Here is a 24255-nt window from a genome sequence, read left to right on the forward strand (position 1 = left end):
CAAAATGCGTCTCCATAGCTTTGAACCGGATCCAAGAAATATGGATAAATACATTTATTATAAATATAGAAATATTAGTCCTATTTTAGCAGGCCTCCATCCGTGCAGTTACTTTTAGAATTGATTTAAGTTTTTTATATTTAACTTCTCGGATTTCAGGTTATATAGCTCTGTATCTGTGTTTAAATGTCTTTTGAAAACCTACTTTTTTAAAAGCTTTTATTAGGTGCTTATTTTCATGTTAGTGTATTTTATTATTGTATGCATTCTTGTGGGATTTTATTGCTGCTTGCATTATCTGAAGTTTGAACATACATACTTGTGTTGTGTTATTACTTGACAGTTGGTTGCATTAATTTGTGCAGCACCTTGAAACCTTGTTAAGAAAGACACAATATGAATAAAGATTGTTATTATTATTACTTTTGGCTATTTATCCCCATGAATAGGAAAAAATCATCACCCTAATGCAATTTGTGGCCAGAGATGTACAATGCGTCACCTGTAGCTGTTTTGCAGCAGAGTGCATTCAGATATTTTTAAAAAAAACATTTAATTCTGAGATATCTGTAAATTATGGTTACCCACATACATACCCACTCTTCTCTTCTATATTCATTAAACAGCCATTGTTACTTTATTGTAAATTAGATTTTATTGACATGTTTATGTTAAACTTACACATTATGATGCTGCATTGTGAACAGGTTATAACGCAGCACATACTGTACTGTACATAAAGGGACAACAATATAAATATCCATACAGTTAGTAACAAAACAGAAATGGAAGGTAATGATTAAATGAGAATCAAATAAGTTCTCACAAGAAACTTGCACTCCTTTCAACAAGCTGTCAGCAGACAGTGCTGACAGCTTGTTTACCACGCCCGTCACATTTCAATGGATTCTTTTGTCAGTCAATCAAAAAGCCTTCACACCGTCTTTCTGTCTTTCCATTGAGGTGTTCTTTGATGCTGTTACATAAAATATAATATACAGTTCAGTGTAAATACTTAACTCTTCAACTCCAAGTACCCACTTAAATTTACCCTTAAGTGGCTTCAAAGCTAGATAAAATATTTGTTTACAACTGTATGACAATGTCACATACATTTTCTTGTACCTGCTCCTTCTGATGCTTCACTGAAGCTACATTATTATTATTATTATTATTATTATGGTATCTTATAGTATTCAGCATTGTCTGGGTTGCTATCTCTTCAATCTTTGGTGTGACAAGAATTTAAAATAGAGATACGAACACTGATGCACAAAACACATTTGACTAACCCTGTGGGATTGAACAGTTTAAATATGTTACATTACACGAATTAAAGGCTTGTGATTCCCTAGCGGCTGTGGATGGACTCTGGCTGAATCTGAAGCCGGGTCTTGGTGGCCAGGGCTGCCTTGCGGGTCATGGTAGTGCAGCGGGTCAGGATCTCTTCAGTTTTGGGTCTGGGTGGAACCCTGGGAGCCATTGAGGCCGTCTCGCTGCCTTTGGAGCTGACAGATCCAGAGCTGTCAGAGCTAGTGTTGGAGCCGCAGCGGTCGGAGAGGATGAGATCGGGGCTGATACTAGGCTGGGGTGAGGCTGCAGGACTGCCTGTGTGGCTCTCGCGCTGCTCTTCCTCTCTTAAACTTGGGGACGATTCGCTGCTTGAGGAGAAGCTGATCTCGGTGCTTGCGTCGCTTGATTCGCTTGTGTTGCTTGTGTTGCTTATGCTGCGTGCACGGCCGTCTGCAGTTGAGGCGTCCCTCTCCATCTGTGTTTGCGACCAGGTCTCAGAAAGAACATCCAGAGATCGGGCCTTGTGGAGACGCCCGGGCACACTGGGTTCTCCTCTGGACTGACCTGCAGAACCCTGTTGTGGGCTGTTTTCTTTGTTGATGCTGGATGGACGAGAAGCCTGAGGTTCCCTGCTGGTTGCCAGGTTCAGAGTGGAGCTGTGCAGCTTTCTCTGCAGGCTGTAAAGGCCTGCTCGTGGGTTGTTGTATGGTTGCAGGTTCATGGAGGGGATGTAACCTAACTTGCCATTGAATCTGAAAAAGGATTGCAAGGAATAGGGTATTTATTACAACTTTGTTCAACAATTGCAAAGTATGGTAAAACCCTAGAATAAGTTTAGGAATGTATTTGTACATTTGTGATGTGTTTGCATGTGATGACATGAACGCTTCACCACAGCCTCTTTTAATGTGCTCCTTATTCCTATTCTCTATTGTTTGCAGTGCAGACAGATACCTTATGAGCCACCAGCCGTTGTCAGACTTCCTCAGCACCTCCACTATAGAGCCAATGGGCACAGACACCTCGTCTTCCTTCTTAGTCGAATAACTTCTCACGGCACAGTACAGGGCACCTAAATGTCACAAATAGACAAGAAGCTCAGCAACTGCTGTACAGATAACATTTTTTTGAGACATGTGGCAAAATAAGGATGAATACACAGGTTGTCTTTATAAAAACAGAGTGCACATATTTTTTGATGAAGGGCTACAACACACACCTGCAAGCTGGAATTCAGCGTCATCATCGTCCTCTCCTTCCCACAACTCCAGGTAGGGAGCAGGAAACCAAGCCAAAACCTTATCCTCGCTCTCCACCAGCCACCAACCTGGAGAGCAAATAAAACATACTTCAGCACAACAGAAATGGGTGTAAAGGTAGCTCAAGTTTTTTGCTGATTTTCATTAAGCAACTGCATGAAAGGTAAAGCACTGACCTGCAGGGTCTTTGATCAGGACATCCAGCTTCTCGTCCACAGCGACCTTAAATGGACGATTCTTGGTATCCTTTGTCTCGTAAGCAGCCACGCAGCGGTAAGTTTGGGTGACAAACGGGTGAGTGACGCTGCCCACATGCTGGCGAGTCACATCCCCCCCTCCTCCACCTGAGCCATCAGGCAGATCATCAGACAGCATGATCATGATGCTGTATGAGAGAGAAGTCAGTCATTTAATAATCAAGAACTTCTATCAACCTCTCACATAATTTGAACTAACACACTGACAAAACAACCTACCTGTTCTTGGTGAAGTCTGGCTGCAGGTCATGGTCTTTGGGCATGAAGAACTGTGTGACCGCTGAGCTCTGAGTCACAGTTTGGTCGCACTTCAACAGTTTGTCGCAGTAGCTCTCCAGGAACTTCATGCGCTGGATGGATCGCTTGGTTCCTTTCTGCTGGAGGCTGCTCCTCCTGCTTTCCCCTGTAGAAAGGAGAGGAAGTTGTTTCAGGATTAATACTAAATTTGCTGAGAATAGAGACCATTTAAATACATCTTGTAACACAGTTGAAATAATTTTACCTCTAAATTTGGGGATCACTCTGTCATTTTTCCTGAAAGGGTTCATGAGAGGGAATCTGTTTTTCAGCTGCCTCTGTTGAGAAAAAAATATTGATTATTATTCCTATAATATAAACAGCACACTGAATACACTAAGTGAGAGGTTTTGTTTTGGGACTTACATGGAATTTCTTGAAATCCTTGAAGGACCTATAGACGATAACTTCAGCCTCGTCAGACCATGACACTGATATCATGAACATCTGTGGAGAGAGAAAAATAAAGGATGAGCTACCAGAAGCTTTCACATAAATACAGCAAAGATATTTAACACCTCAAATAAATAGCGTCTGAGTTCTTAACTCACCTTGAGTTTTGGTGTGTCCCTGTGCACGTCTCCGATAATGCGGGCACTGATTACAAAGCGTTGTTCACCGACCATTGTGTGCTCGTTTGTGCCTCAGCTCTTGAGATGAATAGCTGCTCTATTGACCTTCAGTCCAGCCTCTGCTCCTCTGCTGCTCTGAGAGTCTGCTGCGGTTTATAAACCCTTCACATAACGGAGGCGGAGTCGAGATAAAAAAAACCTTTAGGGCTGGAGAAAATGCTTGTCAGACAGGTGTAGCAACATCTTATGCCAGGAAAAAAATATATGACAGTCAGAGATCATGGAGGAGAATGTAGTAGAGCTGGAAAAAGGCACCTGTCATGACTGTCATGTCTCTACGTGTCAGCCCTGTGATAGGCTGGCGACCTGTCAAGGGTGTACCACGCACTTCGCCCATTGTCAGCTCGGATCGGCTCCAGCCCCCTCGCGATCCTGAATCGGATTAGTGTTACAGATAATGGATGGATGGATGTATTACGTCCGTTGAAAATATGCTACATTTCCACCATATCCGCCCCTATAGATAGTTACGGTTGTATAGGCTAATAATCAGCTTCAACCTTAGTATAGTATGGTCCTACGACTTTTGATTATATAACAAAACTAAGCTGCACCATGAACAAGTTATTATTAATTATTATGTCTGATTTCATCCAATGTTGATGAACCCTGGTGAGGAGTTTGATTAAAAAAAAAGTTCATGAAAAGGGCAAGTCTGTGCACGTGTTCCCCTTCAGTCTGTATAGTGGGATGCAAAAATAAAGATACGTTTGCGAGACATTAAACTGTTGAACATGTGCTCTGATCTTACACCATATAGCCTCTTCAGGCAATCAATCACGCACTGTACTAATATTTGTGCACACATCATTTAGCAGCAGACCAGACTGCAGTGCAAAGGCAGTTACAGGAATACAGCAGGAAGAAGAAAGCGTGATTTCACTTTCAAGATTAACAGACTCACAGTGTGTACAGTACATACCAGGTTATTTAGAGCTTGTTTTTCCGAATGAAATATGTGGAGGCATCCAGTTACATTGACCTCATTGGCTCATGTTCAATAACGTTTATGAATGCTGGAGAAACTTTAAAGTAGTTCAAATAAGAAGGTTATGAAAAGGGGCAAGTCTGTGCAGGCTGTGTAGTGGGATGTACTGATCTTACACCAGATTCTTCAAGCAAACATTAGAGGGCAGCACCTGTTCATCATTTAGCAGGGACTTCTACAGCATTGCTGTGCATGCAAACAGCATGACTAGACCTACCATCTCACTCTCATCCTTAAAGGATATGTTCATAGTTTTGTTTAAGTCTATCTCAATCCAGCATCACATGCCTTTATGTACATTCATGAGGCATCACATGCCTTTATGTACATTTATGAACATGATAATACAAGTATTATCATGTTCATTCTGTCCACAATGAAATTCCTTCTTAAAGCATTTTCAAGGTAAGTGATGGGGGAGAAAAATGCTCTTTTCTTACTAAAAAGACTTACTAACTTTGGAAGATATCTAATTTATTTTTCTAACTTTGACTGCTGAATTGTCACATTATCTTTAGTTGAACTTTAGAATGTATTTTTCACAGAACAAGGACTGTACACTTTGCACCACCTGCATAGACATGTAGATAGGAGGAACAATCACAGCGACAAATAACCCTTTTAATGTACTTAATTGTGAATCTATCCTTTAAATCAACTACAGTATCATCTTACATACTATAATGTGTATAATACCTTGTATAATTTTTATCACATAAATGCTTATTGCTGGGCCTGTAGTTTATTAGTTTGAACAAACTGACAATGTACGGTATGTAAAGAAAGCATGCATGTACAGTACATTATCACTGTGATAGATATACAGGCATGTCAGAGCCTGCGATTAACACATCAGGTCAGTGTAGAAAGAGCCAATGAGGCCAATCTAACTGCATGCCTTCACATATTTCATTCATGAGTTTGATGTTGGCGGTGCTTAATTGTACATCATGTACTCCAGGAGGCAGAAAAAACACCTCCAAATGTTCTGGTATGTACATAAATCTGTCAGTCTTGGCAGCTTTCTTCTTCCTCCTATCTTCCTGTAACTGGCTTTGTACAGCAGACTGGTCTGGTATTAAATGATGTGTGCTCAGATAAGAGTACAGTGCTTCTGATTGTGTTGCTATAGCAACTATCCCAAGTTTTTAACTTTTAAAGGGACAGTGTGTAGGATTTGGTGGCATGTAGTGGTGTGGTTGCAGATTGCAACCAACTAAGTACCCCTCTGCTCCTCCCTTTCTAAAAAGATTTACTAACTTTGGACGATATCTAATTGACTTTTCTAACTTTGACTTTGAAGTTATAAATATGGGATCATCAACAACCAAAACAAAAAAATACCTCCAACTTGTGGACTCACATTAAGCACTGCCATGCAGAGGCCCATTCTGACACTTGAAAAAAAACTTCTGACAATCAAAAAAAGTCTCAACCACAGGTCACAGTCCCTCAACTATTTGATCCACAGTTGAAATGGACATTTTCGGACCCAAGGACCAAAAAGATCGACTAGGCATTTATAGAGATGATAGCTACAGATAACCAGCCGTTCACAGCGGACGCTGGTTTTCAGCGGCTTGTGAGACTTGCCGAGCCCTGTTACAGTATGAAGGATGAGAAATTCTACTGTAGGCATATGCTTGATGAAACATACTGATGTTGTGACGAAGGTGAAGATTCTGATAACACCAGAAGAGGCACCATTCATGGCCTTCCCAACTGACTGCTGGTCAGGCACTACTTTATCACTGATGAACCTCACAGGATATTCTATCCAAAAGGACTGAAACAGACAGCGGGTTGTGTCAAATGTCATGACTATGACTGGATCCCATACAGCACAGTACATTCAAGAGACAGTTTTGGAAATGCTGGACTCCTGGGAAGTCAATACAGGCCGTGTGGTTTTTGTTTTAAGGGATGGTGGAGCCAAAATGGTGAAAGGCATCAGTTTAACTGACCTACCAGACTTAAGCTGTACTGCTCACACTCTACAGCTTTTAACCAACGATGGCCTTTCCAGTCAGAGAGCTGTGCTGGACATTATTGCCACATTAAAGAGCTGTGCAGGTCACTTTGGCCACTCCGTACTGCCCAAACACTCCCAACAAACGGCATCATCCAAGCTGTTCCCACTCGCTGGAACTCAACACTACACATGCTGCAGAGGATGTATGAGCAGCGGCGCACACTGAATGTTTATGCCAGTGAGCATGACCATATCAGCTGTCAGTCTGCTGCACAGTGGGATATCGTGTCAAACCTGATTGAGACACTGGTGCCACTTGAGGAAGTTACACTGGAAATGAGCCACTCAGAGTCTTCCGTAATCACACGTGCATCTGTTCTGAAACTGATGCTGCAACAGCAGGGTCTATCTTCACATAAATCACTTTATCATCACTTTATGATGAAGTCACCTTACACAACTTTGTGTTAGGTGATGTCATCATAAAGTGATGATAAAGTGAAGACTTTTTTGGGGGTGGTAACTGTCCTTGATCCCCATTACAAGGGCAAGGCCTTTGCCTCGGCAGAGACACTAGAGACAGCAAAATATTGGCTGAAAGAAGAAGCTACACGTGACATTTCAAAAACAGTAGAAGAGACTGGTGAAGCGGAGGATCCAGCAAAAAGACAGAGAGTTCAGACCGATCCCCCTCCAACTCTTGTAGACAGTCTACAGCAGTGGCGGCCGGCCAATAGAGGGCCACGGGGCCTGGCCCCACCCACCTTGAGCCACCAAAAAAAAAAAAAAAAAATTATAAAATTATTAATTATAAAAATTATAAAAATTATAAAAATTGTCAATATGTGTGTTTTTGACCTATGGAATATACCCGTAATATTTGTAAAATAGGATAACTGCGCCAAATATCTGCTTTCCTCCTTGAACTCTCTGCTAGTGCACCTCTCAGCTGCTCTGCTGCACGTGCACTTTCTGGGGCCAAATGGATTTGGCCCAGGGAAGGCGGGTCTAATAAGCAGTACAGCCAATCACTGATTAAAGATATATGATTACAAGCATGAATGACATACAATTCATCCAATCAGCGCCGTAAAAAAGACTTCCGGGAGGGCCAAACTGATTTGGCCCATGGTGTGCACGCGCACGTTCACGTGTGTCTCTCTCTGTTCTCGTCAGGGCTCATGTCAGTTCTCGCGTGATCTTGTCTTCTCGTCTCTCGCTTCTCTCCACTTCTCTTCTCTCACAGCCCATTTTAACGGCATGACAAAGGAACAGCCAAGCACTAGTAGCGCTTTTTGATACCTTTTTTTGCATTGAATCGTACTAGGATGTTTGTTGAAATTGATTGGCCCTACCCAAAAAAAAATCCACCAGCCGCCACTGGTCTACAGTATATGCAAAACTTCTTGGAACAGCTCACCACACAGTTGAAGTCCAGTCCAGCTTCAAAACTGACCTGGAGTGTTACCTGAAAGAGCCAGTGGCTGAGAGGATGGTAAATGATAAATAAACTTGCATTTATATAGTGCCTTTCTAGAGGCTGCCATGCAAAGTGCCACCTGCTCATCAGGATTTAATCTAAATACTCATTCACACACCAATGACACAGCCATCGGGAGAAATTTGGGGTTAAGTATCTTGCTCAAGGACATTTCGACATGTGGACTGGAGGAGTCGGGGATTGATCGCTGCCGACTTTCCGATTGGTTATCAATTGGTTATAAATGCTTATTCTTGGGCTTGTAGTTTATTAGTTTGAAATAACTGATAATGTACTGTATGCAAAGAAAGCAAACATGTACAGTACATTATCACTGATAGATATACAGGCATGTCAGATCCTGCCATTGACAAGACCTTAGATCAGCTTTGAACATGAGCCAATTAGGTCAATCTAACTGCATGCCTTCACATATTTCATTCATGAGTTTGATGTTGGCAGTTCTTCATTGTACATTATGTACTCCAGGAGAGTGGTTTGTACCTTAGTCATGCTTTTGTTCTTCCTCCTATCTTCCGGTAACTGCCTTTGCACAGCAGTCTGGTCTGCTACTAAATGATGTGTGCTCAAATATGATGATGATTTTAATGGTGGAGTATTTATTCAGATTTGTTTTTTCAATCTTTTTTTATCCCTTTGCTTTTCCATTAAGAGTGGAAAAACAAGGAACTTACAGAATGGTAAAATCTCATCCAAACTGAGGCAGACTAATTGTGGGTGAAAATGTTTTTATGGTAGTTTTTTAACAACCATCCGACCTTCACGTGAGAATGGATTATTGCCATTTGAAATCTGAATCCTGAATTGCATACTTTCTGTGGGGATATTTTTCTTTTCCTGTTATGGATGTCATGTCCACCATCATGTCACACGTAATAGGGATGCCAGGTAAAGTATGAGCAGCGTTGAACCACATTACTGATAGGCCTAAAGTACATCTCGTGCCACTTCCTTAAGGTTTCTGCTACTGTATGACACACACACACACACACACACACACACACACACACACACACACACACATACACACACACACACACAGTGTGTATTCATAAAACTGGTTTGGTGAATGAACAATGAGAAAGTAAAAGTGTGTCGTCACTTATCAGCAGCGTGTGTCTGACTAATTTTTCACCTCAGGCTTCCTTGTGTTTTTCTGTAACAGCAATAAATCCACTTTACCTGACCCTCCTCAAGTAAACAGAGGAGTTACCTTGATTCTTAGCATGAAAAATGTCCCAGATTTATTTCCTTTTATTGCATTGTCTTTCTCTGTAATCACAATAAATCCTGTGTACGTGTCCCTCCTCCTGTAAACAGAGGAGTTACCGGGATTCTTAGTAAGAAAAATGCCCCAGGTCTATTTCCTTTTACTGCATGGCAAATTAATGATCATAAAAGTCATATTTATTGTCGTTTCTTTTTTAAATTGCCACATTTTATTGAGCAAACAGAATATAAAAAGATTAATTTTATACCCTCGGCACATAGGGGAAAAGAGCATCGCACAACTGTCATTGCTAGTTTCAGACCGACGCAGTTGACATTTTCATGTTCAGCGGCCATGTTGTGTAAGTAGCAAATACACTTGCAACCATCTGGCTCTTTGTTGGCGCATTGCTATCTTGAGGCAGAAGAATGCAATCGCGCGATTGACAAAATAAAACCTGGTCTAAAGTCTGGATTCTGCGTAGCTGGTTCGAGCCCCCCATGGGTTGCATCGGAAAGTAATACAGTTTTCGTTATTTATCAATATATGTTTATGCCTGCTCCGGTTAAATAGGTTATCAGTGCATTTGCTCATATGCAGTCAAATGGAGTTGTTGATGGGACAAAGGATTGGGAGATGTCGCAGGTCCACCGACCAAGGACCACATACAGTATGTCTGCTTGCACACTTTCACTTTGTGCACGAGGGGATCGGTTTCAGAAAACGGCTTGCTTCACCAGTTTACCGAATCCACCTTTTAAATAGCAATGCACCAATGTGCAGGCACACCTGGCTTTTAAAGGGAATGGAAGATGACACTCTAATTGGTTTAATGTGTTTAATGTAATGTAGATTGAATCAACTCTACTGCAGTGGGTTCAATCTACATGTGATCTGCTCTCTAAAGTGTATTGGACTTGGCATACAGGAGTTGCTCTTAATGACAGCCCTTTGAAAAAATAGCATGATAATGAACTATAATATCATTGCAACCATAATGAACTCCCTGCGGCTTTGATCTCAGCAGTAAGTCATGTTCGTTGGTTTCTTCACCTGAACCTACCTGAATTACATGTTGTTCTCCTTGCAACACATTATACTAATGTCTTAGCCAAAACAGCATGAACTATTTACACCTGGTACAAAATGCGTCTCCACAGCTTTGAACCGGATCCAGGAAATATGGATATATACATTATTTATATAAATATAGACATATTAGTCCTATTTTAGCTGCTGGCCTCTATCCGTGCAGTTACTTTTAGAATTGATTTAATTTTTTTATATTTAACTTCTCAGATCTCAGGTTATATAGCTCTGTATCTGCATTTGAATGTCTTTTGAAAACCTACTTTTTTAAAAGCTTTTATTAGGTGCTTATTTTCATGTTAGTGTATTCTATCATCATATACATTCTTGTGTGATTTTAGTGCTGCTACTGTTATCTGAAGTTTGATTCAGACATACTTGTGTTGTGTTATTACTTGACAGTTGGTTTTAATGTCTGTTGCATTTATTTGTGCAGCACCTTGAAACCTTGTTAAGAAAGACACAATATGAATAAAGATTGTTATTGTTATTATTATTCCTTTTGGCTATTTAACCCCATGTATAGGAAAAAATCATCACCATAATGCAAAATGTGGACAGAGATGTACCTGTAGCTGTTTTGCAGCAGACTGCATTCAGATAATTTTTTAAAAAACATTTAATTTTGATATATCTGTAAATTATGGTTACCCACATACATACCCACTCTTCTCTTCTATATCCATTAAACAGCCATTGTTACTTTATTGTAAATTAGATTTTATTGACATGTTTATGTTAAACTTACACATTATGATGCTGCATTGTGAACAGGTTATAACGCAGCACGTACATTACATAAAGGGACAACGATATAAATATCCATACATTAAGCAACAAAACAGAAATGGAAGGTAATGATTAAATAAGAATTAAATAAGTTCTCACAAGAAACTGGCACTCCTTTCAACAAGCTCTCAACAAGTCACATTTCAATGGATTCATTTCTCAGTCAATCAAAAAGCCTTCACACCGACTTTCTGTCTTTCCATTGAGGTGTTCTTTGATGCTGTTACATCCACTTAAATTACCCTTAAGTGGCTTCAAAGCTAGATAAAATATTTTTTTACGACCGTATGACAATATCACATACATTTTCTTGTACCTGCTCCTTCTGATGCTTCACTGAAGCTACATTATTATTATTATGGTATCTTATAGTATTCAGCATTGTCGGGGTTGCCATCTCTTCAATCTTTGGTGTGACTAGAATTTAAAATAGAGATACGAACAATGATGCACAAAACACATTTGACTAACCCTGTGGGATTGAACAGTTTAAATATGTTACATTACACGAATTAAAGGCTTGTGATTCCCTAGCGGCTGTGGATGGACTCTGGCTGAATCTGAAGCCGGGTCTTGGTGGCCAGGGCTGCCTTGCGGGTCATGGTAGTGCAGCGGGTCAGGATCTCTTCAGTTTTGGGTCTGGGTGGAACCCTGGGAGCCATTGAGGCCGTCTCGCTGCCTTTGGAGCTGACAGATCCAGAGCTGTCAGAGCTAGTGTTGGAGCCGCGGCGGTCGGAGAGGATGAGATCGGGGCTGACACTAGGCTGGGGTGAGGCTGCAAGACTGCCTGTGTGGCTCTCGCGCTGCTCTTCATCTCTTAAACTTGGGGACGATTCGCTGCTTGAGGAGAAGCTGATCTCGGTGCTTGCGTCGCTTGATTCGCTTGTGTTGCTTGTGTTGCTTGTGTTGCTTATGCTGCGTGCACGGCCGTCTGCAGTTGAGGCGTCCCTCTCCATCTTTGTTTGCGACCAGGTCTCAGAAAGAACATCCGGAGATCGGGCCTTGTGGAGACGCCCGGGCACACTGGGTTCTACTCTGGACTGACCTGCAGAACCCTGTTGTGGGCTGTTTTCTTTGTTGATGCTGGATGGACGAGAAGCCTGAGGTTCCCTGCTGGTTGCCAGGTTCAGAGTGGAGCTGTGCAGCTTTCTCTGCAGGCTGTAAAGGCCTGCTTGTGGGTTGTTGTATGGTTGCAGGTTCATGGAGGGGATGTAACCTAACTTGCCATTGAATCTGAAAAAGGATTGCAAGGAATAGGGTATTTATTACAACTTTGTTCAACAATTGCAAAGTATGGTAAAACCCTAGAATAAGTTTAGGAATGTATTTGTACATTTGTGATGTGTTTGCATGTGATGACATGAACGCTTCACCACAGCCTCTTTTAATGTGCTCCTTATTCCTATTCTCTATTGTTTGCAGTGCAGACAGATAAGATTGGGATACCTTATGAGCCACCAGCCGTTGTCAGACTTCCTCAGCACCTCCACTATAGAGCCAATGGGCACAGACACCTCGTCTTCCTTCTTAGTCGAATAACTTCTCACGGCACAGTACAGGGCACCTAAATGTCACAAATAGACAAGAAGCTCAGCAACTGCTGTACAGATAACATTTTTTTGAGACATGTGGCAAAATAAGGATGAATACACAGGTTGTCTTTATAAAAACAGAGTGCACATATTTTTTGATGAAGGGCTACAAGTAACACACACCTGCAAGCTGGAATTCAGCGTCATCATCGTCCTCTCCTTCCCACAACTCCAAGTAAGGAGCAGGAAACCAAGCCAAAACCTTATCCTCGCTCTCCACCAGCCACCAACCTGGAGAGGTAATATAACGTACTGTCAGCATAACAGAAATGAGTATGAAGCTCAAGATTGTTGCTGATTTTCACTAAGCAATTGCAAAGTACTGAACGGTAAAGCACTGACCTGCAGGGTCTTTAATCAGGACATCCAGCTTCTCATCCACAGCGACCTTAAACGGACGATTCTTGGTATCCTTTGTCTCGTAAGCAGCCACGCAGCGGTAAGTTTGGGTGACAAACGGGTGAGTGACGCTGCCCACATGCTGGCGAGTCACATCCCCCCCATCTCCACCTGAGCCATCAGGCAGATCATCAGACAGCATGATCATGATGCTGTATGAGAGAGAAGTCAGTCATTTAATAATCAAGAACTTCTATCAACCTCTCACATAATTTGAACTAACACACTGACAAGACAACCTACCTGTTCTTGGTGAAGTCTGGCTGCAGGTCATGGTCTTTGGGCATGAAGAACTGTGTGACCTCTGAGCTCTGAGTCACAATTTGGTCGCACTTCAACAGTTTGTCACAGTAGCTCTCCAGGAACTTCATGCGTTGGATGGATTGCTTGGATCCTTTCTGCTGGAGGCTGCTCCTCCTGCTTTCCCCTGTAGAGAGGAGAGGAAATTGTTTCAGGATTAATACTAGATTTGCTGAGAAGAGAGACCATTTAAATACAACTTGTAACACAGTTGAAATAATTTTACCTCTAAATTTGGGGATCACTCTGTCATTTTTCCTGAAAGGGTTCATGCGAGGGAATCTGTTTTTCAGCTGCCTCTGTTGAGAAAAAAAATATCGATTATTATTCCCATAATATAAACAGCACACTGAATACACTAAGTGAGAGGTTTTTTTTGGGACTTACATGGAATTTCATGAAATCCTTGAAGGACCTATAGACGATAACTTCAGCCTCGTCAGACCATGACACTGATATCATGAACATCTGTGGAGAGAGAAAAATAAAGGATCAGCTACCAGAAGCTTTCACATAAATACAGCAAAGATATTTAACACCTCAAATAAATAGCGTCTGAGTTCTTAACTCACCTTGAGTTTTGGTGTGTCCCTGTGCACGTCTCCGATAATGCGGGCACTGATTACAAAGCGTTGTTCACCGACCATTGTGTGCTCGTTTGTGCCTCAGCTCTCAGGATGAATAGCTGCTCTATTGACCTTCAGTCCAGCCTCTGCTCCTCTGCTGCTCTGAGAGTCTGCTGCAGTTTATAAACCCTTCACATAACGGAGGCGGAGTCGAGATAAAAAAAACCTTTAGGGCTGGAGAAAACGCTTGTCAGACAGGTGTAGCAACATCTTATGCCAGGAAAAAAATATATGACAGTCAGAGATCATGGAGGAGAATGTAGTAGAGCTGGAAAAAGGCACCTGTCATGACTGTCATGTCTCTACGTGTCAGCCCTGTGATAGGCTGGCGACCTGTCAAGGGTGTACCACGCACTTCGCCCATTGTCAGCTCGGATCGGCTCCAGCCCCCTCGCGATCCTGAATCGGATTAGTGTTACAGATAATGGATGGATGGATGTATTACGTCCGTTGAAAATATGCTACATTTCCACCATATCCGCCCCTATAGATAGTTACGGTTATATAGGCTAATAATCAGCTTCAACCTTAGTATAGTATGGTCCTACGACTTCTGATTATATAACAAAACTAAGCTGCACCATGAACAAGTTATTATTAATTATTATGTCTGATTTCATCCAATGTTGATGAACCCTGGTGAGGAGTTTGATTAAAAAAAAAGTTCATGAAAAGGGCAAGTCTGTGCACGTGTTCCCCTTCAGTCTGTATAGTGGGATGCAAAAATAAAGATACGTTTGCGAGACATTAAACTGTTGAACATGTGCTCTGATCTTACACCATATAGCCTCTTCAGGCAATCAATCACGCACTGTACTAATATTTGTGCACACATCATTTAGCAGCAGACCAGACTGCAGTGCAAAGGCAGTTACAGGAATACAGCAGGAAGAAGAAAGCGTGATTTCACTTTCAAGATTAACAGACTCACAGTGTGTACAGTACATACCAGGTTATTTAGAGCTTGTTTTTCCGAATGAAATATGTGGAGGCATCCAGTTACATTGACCTCATTGGCTCATGTTCAATAACGTTTATGAATGCTGGAGAAACTTTAAAGTAGTTCAAATAAGAAGGTTATGAAAAGGGCAAGTCTGTGCAGGCTGTGTAGTGGGATGTACTGATCTTACACCAGATTCTTCAAGCAAACATTAGAGGGCAGCACCTGTTCATCATTTAGCAGGGACTTCTACAGCATTGCTGTGCATGCAAACAGCATGACTAGACCTACCATCTCACTCTCATCCTTAAAGGATATGTTCATAGTTTTGTTTAAGTCTATCTCAATCCAGCATCACATGACTTTATGTACATTCATGAGGCATCACATGCCTTTATGTACATTTATGAACATGATAATACAAGTATTATCATGTTCATTCTGTCCACAATGAAATTCCTTCTTAAAGCATTTTCAAGGTAAGTGATGGGGGAGAAAAATGCTCTTTTCTTACTAAAAAGACTTACTAACTTTGGAAGATATCTAATTTATTTTTCTAACTTTGACTGCTGAATTGTCACATTATCTTTAGTTGAACTTTAGAATGTATTTTTCACAGAACAAGGATTGTACACTTTGCACCACCTGCATAGACCTGTAGATAGGAGGAACAATCACAGCGACAAATAACCCTTTTAATGTACTTATTGGCGTGTCAGTATTGTTAATACTTGAATAATTGTGAATCTATCCTTTAAATCAACTACAGTATCATCTTACATACTATAATGTGTATAATACCTTGTATAATTTTTATCACATAAATGCTTATTGCTGGGCCTGTAGTTTATTAGTTTGAACGAACTGACAATGTACGGTATGTAAAGAAAGCATGCATGTACAGTACATTATCACTGTGATAGATATACAGGCATGTCAGAGCCTGCGATTAACACATCAGGTCAGTGTAGAAAGAGCCAATGAGGCCAATCTAACTGCATGCCTTCACATATTTCATTCATGAGTTTGATGTTGGCGGTGCTTAATTGTACATCATGTACTCCAGGAGGCAGAAAAAACACCTCCAAATGTTCTGGTATGTACATAAATCTGTCATTCTTGGCAGCTTTCTTCTTCCTCCTATCTTCCTGTAACTGGCTTTGTACAGCAGACTGGTCTGGTATTAAATGATGTGTGCTCAGATAAGAATACAGTGCTTCTGATTGTATTGCTATAGCAACTATCCCAAGTTTTTAACTTTTAAAGGGACAGTGTGTAGGATTTGGTGGCATGTAGTGGTGTGGTTGCAGATTGCAACCAACTAAGTACCCCTCCGCTAACTCGTCCCTTTCTAAAAAGATTTACTAACTTTGGAAGATATCTAATTGACTTTTCTAACTTTGACTTTGAAGTTATAAATATGAGATCATCAACAACCAAAACAAAAAATACCTCCAACTTGTGAACTCACATTAAGCACTGCCATCCAGAGACCCATTCTGACACTTTGAAAAAAAACTTCTGACAATCAAAAAAAGTCTCAACCACAGGTCACAGTCCCTCAACTATTTTGATCAACAGTTAAAATGGACAGCTTCGTACCCAAGGACCAAAAAGATGGACTAGGCATTTATAGAGATGATAGCTACAGATAACCAGCCGTTCACAGTGGTTGCTGGTTTTCAGCGGTTTATGAGACTTGCCGAGCCCCTTTACAATATGAAGGATGAGAAATTCTACTGTACGCATATGCTTGGTGAAACATACTGATGTTGTGACAAAGGTGAAGACTCTGATAACACCATAAGAGGCACCATTCATGGCCTTCCCAACTGACTGCTGGTCAGGCACTACTTTATCACTGATGAACCTCACAGGATATTCTATCCAAAAGGACTGGAGCGGGTTGTGTTAAATGTCAAGACTATGACTGGATCAGTACAATCACAGTACTTTCAAGAGACAGTTTTGGAAATGCTGGACTCCTGGAAAATCAACACAGGCCGTGTGGTTCTTGTTTTAAGGGATGTTGGAACCAACATGGTGAAAGGTATCAGTTTAACTGACCTTCCAGACTTAAGCTGTACTGCTCACACTCTACAGCTTGTAACTGACGATGGCCTTTCCAGTCAGAGAGCTGTGCTGGACATTATTGCCACATTAAAGAGCTGTGCAGGTCACTTTAGCCACTCCGTACTGGCCAAACACTCCCAACACATGGCATCATCCAAGCTGTTCCCACTCGCTGGAACTCAACACTACACATGCTGCAGAGGATGTATGAGCAGCGGCGTGCATGGCCATATCAGCTGTCAGTCTGCTGCACAGTGGGATATCATGTCAAACCTGATTGAGACACTGGAGCCACTTGAGGAAGTTACACTGGAAATGAGCCACTCAGAGTTTTCCATAATCACCAGTGTATCTGTTCTGAAACTGATGCTGCAACAGCAGGGTCTATCTTCACACAAATCACTTTATCATCACTTTATGATGACGTCACCTAACACGACTTTGTGTTAGGTGATGTTATCATAAAGTGATGATAAAGTGAAGACTTTTTTGGGGGTGGCAACTGTCCTTGATCCCCATTACAAGGGCAAGGCCTTTGCTTCGGCAGAGACACTAGAGACAGCAAAATATTGGCTGAAAGAAGAAGCTGCACGTGACATTTCAAAAACAGTAGAAGAGACTGGTGAAGCGGAGGATCCAGCAAAAAGACAGAGAGTTCAGACCGATCCCCGTCCAACTCTTGTAGACAGTCTACAGTATATGCAAAACTTCTTGGAGCAGCTCACCACACAGTTGAAGTCCAGTCCAGCTTCAAAACTGAGCTGGAGTGTTACCTGAAAGAGTAAGTGGCTGAGAGGATGGTAAATGGTAAATTAACTTGCATTTATATAGTGCCTTTCTAGAGGCTGCCATGCAAGGTGCCACCTGCTCATCAGGATTTAATCTAAATACTCATTCACACACCTATGACACAGCCATCGGGAGAAATTTGGGGTTAAGTATCTTTTTATTCTTGGGCTTGTAGTTTATTAGTTTGAAATAACTGATAATGTACTGTATGTAAAGAAAGCAAACATGTACAGTACATTATCACTGATAGATATACAGGCATGTCAGATCCTGCCATTGACAAGACCTTAGATCAGCGTTGAACATGAGCCAATTAGGTCAATCTAACTGCATGCCTTCACATATTTCATTCATGAGTTTGATGTTGGCAGTTCTTTATTGTACATTATGTACTCCAGGAGAGTGGTTTGTACCTAAGTCATGCTTTTGTTCTTCCTCCTATCTTCCGGTAACTGCCTTTGCACAGCAGTCTGGTCTGCTACTAAATGATGTGTGCTCAAATATGATGATGATTTTAATGGTGGAGTATTTTTTTCAGATTTGTTTTTTCAATCTTTTTTTATCCCTTTGCTTTTCCATTAAGAGTGGAAAAACAAGGAACTTACAGAATGGTAAAATCTCATCCAAACTGAGGCAGACTAATTGTGGGTGAAAATGTTTTTATGGTAGTTTTTTAACAACCATCCGACCTTCACGTGAGAATGGATTATTGCCATTTGAAATCTGAATCCTGAATTGCATACTTTCTGTGGGGATATTTTTCTTTTCCTGTTATGGATGTCATGTCCACCATCATGTCACACGTAATAGGGATGCCAGGTAAAGTATGAGCAGCGTTGAACCACATTACTGATAGGCCTAAAGTACATCTCGTGCCACTTCCTTAAGGTTTCCGCTACTGTATGACACACACACACACACACACACACACACACACACACACAGTGTGTATTCATAAAACTGGTTTGGTGAATGAACAATGAGAAGGTAAAAGTGTGTTGTCACTTATCAGCAGCGTGTGTCTGACTAATTTTTCACCTCAGGCTTCCTTGTGTTTTTCTGTAACAGCAATAAATCCACTTTATCTGACACTCCTCAAGTAAACAGAGGAGTTACCTTGATTCTTAGCATGAAAAATGTCCCAGATTTATTTCCTTTTATTGCATTGTCTTTCTCTGTAATCACAATAAATCCTGTGTACGTGTCCCTCCTCCTGTAAACAGAGGAGTTACCGGGATTCTTAGTAAGAAAAATACCCCAGGTCTATTTCCTTTTACTGCATGGCAAATTAATGATCATAAAAGTCATATTTATTGTCGTTTCTTTTTTAAATTGCCACATTTTATTGAACAAACAGAATATAAAAAGATTAATTTTATACCCTCGGCACATAGGGGAAAAGAGCATCGCACAACTGTCATTGCTAGTTTCAGACCGACGCAGTTGACATTTTCATGTTCAGCGGCCATGTTGTGTAAGTAGCAAATACACTTGCAACCATCTGGCTCTTTGTTGGCGCATTGCTATCTTGAGGCAGAAGAATGCAATCGCGCGATTGACAAAATAAAACCTGGTCTAAAGTCTGGATTCTGCGTAGCTGGTTCGAGCCCCCCATGGGTTGCATCGGAAAGTAATACAATTTTCGTTATTTATCAATATATGTTTATGCCTGCTCCGGTTAAATAGGTTATCAGTGCATTTGCTCATATGCAGTCAAATGGAGTTGTTGATGGGACAAAGGATTGGGAGATGTCGCAGGTCCACCGACCAAGGACCACATACAGTATGTCTGCTTGCACACTTTCACTTTGTGCACGAGGGGATCGGTTTCAGAAAACGGCTTGCTTCACCAGTTTACCGAATCCACCTTTTAAATAGCAATGCACCAATGTGCAGGCACACCTGGCTTTTAAAGGGAATGGAAGATGACACTCTAATTGGTTTAATGTGTTTAATGTAATGTAGATTGAATCAACTCTACTGCAGTGGGTTCAATCTACATGTGATCTGCTCTCTAAAGTGTATTGGACTTGGCATACAGGAGTTGCTCTTAATGACAGCCCTTTGAAAAAATAGCATGATAATGAACTATAATATCATTGCAACCATAATGAACTCCCTGCGGCTTTGATCTCAGCAGTAAGTCATGTTCGTTGGTTTCTTCACCTGAACCTACCTGAATTACATGTTGTTCTCCTTGCAACACATTATACTAATGTCTTAGCCAAAACAGCATGAACTATTTACACCTGGTACAAAATGCGTCTCCACAGCTTTGAACCGGATCCAGGAAATATGGATATATACATTATTTATATAAATATAGACATATTAGTCCTATTTTAGCTGCTGGCCTCTATCCGTGCAGTTACTTTTAGAATTGATTTAATTTTTTTATATTTAACTTCTCAGATCTCAGGTTATATAGCTCTGTATCTGCATTTGAATGTCTTTTGAAAACCTACTTTTTTAAAAGCTTTTATTAGGTGCTTATTTTCATGTTAGTGTATTCTATCATCATATACATTCTTGTGGGATTTTAGTGCTGCTACTGTTATCTGAAGTTTGATTCAGACATACTTGTGTTGTGTTATTACTTGACAGTTGGTTTTAATGTCTGTTGCATTTATTTGTGCAGCACCTTGAAACCTTGTTAAGAAAGACACAATATGAATAAAGATTGTTATTGTTATTATTATTCCTTTTGGCTATTTAACCCCATGTATAGGAAAAAATCATCACCATAATGCAAAATGTGGACAGAGATGTACCTGTAGCTGTTTTGCAGCAGACTGCATTCAGATAATTTTTTAAAAAACATTTAATTTTGATATATCTGTAAATTATGGTTACCCACATACATACCCACTCTTCTCTTCTATATCCATTAAACAGCCATTGTTACTTTATTGTAAATTAGATTTTATTGACATGTTTATGTTAAACTTACACATTATGATGCTGCATTGTGAACAGGTTATAACGCAGCACGTACATTACATAAAGGGACAACGATATAAATATCCATACATTAAGCAACAAAACAGAAATGGAAGGTAATGATTAAATAAGAATTAAATAAGTTCTCACAAGAAACTGGCACTCCTTTCAACAAGCTCTCAACAAGTCACATTTCAATGGATTCATTTCTCAGTCAATCAAAAAGCCTTCACACCGACTTTCTGTCTTTCCATTGAGGTGTTCTTTGATGCTGTTACATCCACTTAAATTACCCTTAAGTGGCTTCAAAGCTAGATAAAATATTTTTTTACGACCGTATGACAATATCACATACATTTTCTTGTACCTGCTCCTTCTGATGCTTCACTGAAGCTACATTATTATTATTATGGTATCTTATAGTATTCAGCATTGTCGGGGTTGCCATCTCTTCAATCTTTGGTGTGACTAGAATTTAAAATAGAGATACGAACAATGATGCACAAAACACATTTGACTAACCCTGTGGGATTGAACAGTTTAAATATGTTACATTACACGAATTAAAGGCTTGTGATTCCCTAGCGGCTGTGGATGGACTCTGGCTGAATCTGAAGCCGGGTCTTGGTGGCCAGGGCTGCCTTGCGGGTCATGGTGGTGCAGCGGGTCAGGATCTCTTCAGTTTTGGGTCTGGGTGGAACCCTGGGAGCCATTGAGGCCGTCTCGCTGCCTTTGGAGCTGACAGATCCAGAGCTGTCAGAGCTAGTGTTGGAGCCGCGGCGGTCGGAGAGGATGAGATCGGGGCTGACACTAGGCTGGGGTGAGGCTGCAAGACTGCCTGTGTGGCTCTCGCGCTGCTCTTCATCTCTTAAACTTGGGGACGATTCGCTGCTTGAGGAGAAGCTGATCTCGGTGCTTGCGTCGCTTGATTCGCTTGTGTTGCTTGTGTTGCTTGTGTTGCTTATGCTGCGTGCACGGCCGTCTGCAGTTGAGGCGTCCCTCTCCATCTTTGTTTGCGACCAGGTCTCAGAAAGAACATCCAGGAGATCGGGCCTTGTGGAGACGCCCGGGCACACTGGGTTCTACTCTGGACTGACCTGCAGAACCCTGTTGTGGGCTGTTTTCTTTGTTGATGCTGGATGGACGAGAAGCCTGAGGTTCCCTGCTGGTTGCCAGGTTCAGAGTGGAGCTGTGCAGCTTTCTCTGCAGGCTGTAAAGGCCTGCTCGTGGGTTGTTGTATGGTTGCAGGTTCATGGAGGGGATGTAACCTAACTTGCCATTGAATCTGAAAAAGGATTGCAAGGAATAGGGTATTTATTACAACTTTGTTCAACAATTGCAAAGTATGGTAAAACCCTAGAATAAGTTTAGGAATGTATTTGTACATTTGTGATGTGTTTGCATGTGATGACATGAACGCTTCACCACAGCCTCTTTTAATGTGCTCCTTATTCCTATTCTCTATTGTTTGCAGTGCAGACAGATAAGATTGGGATACCTTATGAGCCACCAGCCGTTGTCAGACTTCCTCAGCACCTCCACTATAGAGCCAATGGGCACAGACACTTCGTCTTCCTTCTTAGTCGAATAACTTCTCACGGCACAGTACAGGGCACCTAAATGTCACAAATAGACAAGAAGCTCAGCAACTGCTGTACAGATAACATTTTTTTGAGACATGTGGCAAAATAAGGATGAATACACAGGTTGTCTTTATAAAAACAGAGTGCACATATTTTTTGATGAAGGGCTACAACACACACCTGCAAGCTGGAATTCAGCGTCATCATCGTCCTCTCCTTCCCACAACTCCAGGTAGGGAGCAGGAAACCAAGCCAAAACCTTATCCTCACTCTCCACCAACCACCAACCTGGAGAGGAAATATAACGTACTGTCAGCATAACAGAAATGAGTATGAAGCTCAAGATTTTTGCTGTTTTTCACGAAGCAATTGCAAAGTACTGAACGGTAAAGCACTGACCTGCAGGGTCTTTAATCAGGACATCCAGCTTCTCATCCACAGCGACCTTAAACGGACGATTCTTGGTATCCTTTGTCTCGTAAGCAGCCACGCAGCGGTAAGTTTGGGTGACAAACGGGTGAGTGACGCTGCCCACATGCTGGCGAGTCACATCCCCCCCATCTCCACCTGAGCCATCAGGCAGATCATCAGACAGCATGATCATGATGCTGTATGAGAGAAGTCAGTCATTTAATAATCAAGAACTTCTATCAACCTCTTATATAATTTGAACTAACACACTGACAAGACAACCTACCTGTTCTTGGTGAAGTCTGGCTGCAGGTCATGGTCTTTGGGCATGAAGAACTGTGTGACCTCTGAGCTCTGAGTCACAGTTTGGTCGCACTTCAACAGTTTGTCACAGTAGCTCTCCAGGAACTTCATGCGCTGGATGGATTGCTTGGATCCTTTCTGCTGGAGGCTGCTCCTCCTGCTTTCCCCTGTAGAGAGGAGAGGAAATTGTTTCAGGATTAATACTAGATTTGCTGAGAAGAGACCATTTAAATACACCTTGTAACACAGTTGAAATAATTTTACCTCTAAATTTGGGGATCACTCTGTCATTTTTCCTGAAAGGGCTCATGTGAGGGAATCTGTTTTTCAGCTGCCTCTGTTGAGAAAAAAAATATTGATTATTATTCCTATAATATAAACAGCACACTGAATACACTAAGTGAGAGTTTTTTTTTGTGACTTACGTGGAATTTCTTGAAATCCTTGAAGGACCTGTAGACGATAACTTCAGCCTCGTCAGACCATGACACTGATATCATGAACATCTGTGGAGAGAGAAAAATAAAGGATGAGCTACCAGAAGCTTTCACATAAATACAGCAAAGATATTTAACACCTCAAATAAATAGCGTCTGAGTTCTTAACTCACCTTTAGTTTTGGTGTGTCCCTGTGCACGTCTCCGATAATGCGGGCACTGATTACAAAGCGTTGTTCACCGACCATTGTGTGCTCGTTTGTGCCTCAGCTCTCAGGATGAATAGCTGCTTTATTGACCTTCAGTCCAGCCTCTGCTCCTCTGCTGCTCTGAGAGTCTGCTGCGGTTTATAAACCCTTCACATAACGGAGGCGGAGTGAAAAAACACCTTTAGGGCTGGAGGAAAGTTCGGTCAGACAGGTGTAGCAACATCTTATGCCAGAAAAAATGACATCACAGTCAGAGATCATAGAGGAGAATGTAGTAGAGCTGGAAAAAGGCAACGGTCATGAAAGGTCAACCAATAGCAATGGATGACTTGTAATGTAGCCAATAAATAGGTAAGATTATTTTGT

General features: G+C 41.3%; 1 protein-coding gene across 3 annotated transcripts; it reads right to left on the minus strand.

Moving 5' to 3' along the window:
* Positions 1 to 637: 637 nt before the first annotated feature.
* On the minus strand, positions 638 to 23989 carry LOC119479693 (NADPH oxidase organizer 1-like). Of its 3 annotated transcripts, none has more exons than XM_037755586.1 (8): positions 14151 to 14289; positions 13966 to 14046; positions 13805 to 13877; positions 13522 to 13705; positions 13222 to 13430; positions 2513 to 2620; positions 2248 to 2365; positions 638 to 2045 (listed from the first exon to the last, which is right to left on the minus strand). In XM_037755586.1, the coding sequence occupies exons 1-8, from the start codon at positions 14223 to 14225 to the stop codon at positions 1352 to 1354; spliced, it is 1542 nt and encodes a 513-aa protein (XP_037611514.1). In that variant the 5' UTR covers positions 14226 to 14289; the 3' UTR covers positions 638 to 1351. The 3 variants fall into 3 exon arrangements, with proteins under 3 accessions (XP_037611514.1, XP_037611513.1, XP_037611512.1); XM_037755585.1 differs by lacking the exons at positions 13222 to 13430; positions 13522 to 13705; positions 13805 to 13877; positions 13966 to 14046; positions 14151 to 14289 and adding exons at positions 2729 to 2937; positions 3029 to 3212; positions 23508 to 23580; positions 23669 to 23749; positions 23854 to 23989 and having other exon boundaries at positions 643 to 2045; XM_037755584.1 differs by lacking the exons at positions 13222 to 13430; positions 13522 to 13705; positions 13805 to 13877; positions 13966 to 14046; positions 14151 to 14289 and adding exons at positions 2729 to 2937; positions 3029 to 3212; positions 3312 to 3384; positions 3473 to 3553; positions 3658 to 3813 and having other exon boundaries at positions 643 to 2045.
* Positions 23990 to 24255: the final 266 nt, after the last annotated feature.

Source organism: Sebastes umbrosus, chromosome 20 (genome assembly GCF_015220745.1).
Source record: "Sebastes umbrosus isolate fSebUmb1 chromosome 20, fSebUmb1.pri, whole genome shotgun sequence".
Taxonomy (NCBI): domain Eukaryota; kingdom Metazoa; phylum Chordata; class Actinopteri; order Perciformes; family Sebastidae; genus Sebastes; species Sebastes umbrosus.

Excerpts from the sequence above, each read along its gene's own strand:
- LOC119479693 (XM_037755586.1), bottom strand. The coding sequence starts at position 14,225 with ATGGTCGGTGAACAACGCTTTGTAATCAGTGCCCGCATTATCGGAGAC. Across the intron at positions 14,047-14,150 it reads GGGACACACCAAAACTCAAG|ATGTTCATGATATCAGTGTC; the intron begins GTGAGTTAAGAA and ends CTCTCTCCACAG. Across the intron at positions 13,431-13,521 it reads CCAGACTTCACCAAGAACAG|CATCATGATCATGCTGTCTG; the intron begins GTAGGTTGTCTT and ends TCTCTCATACAG.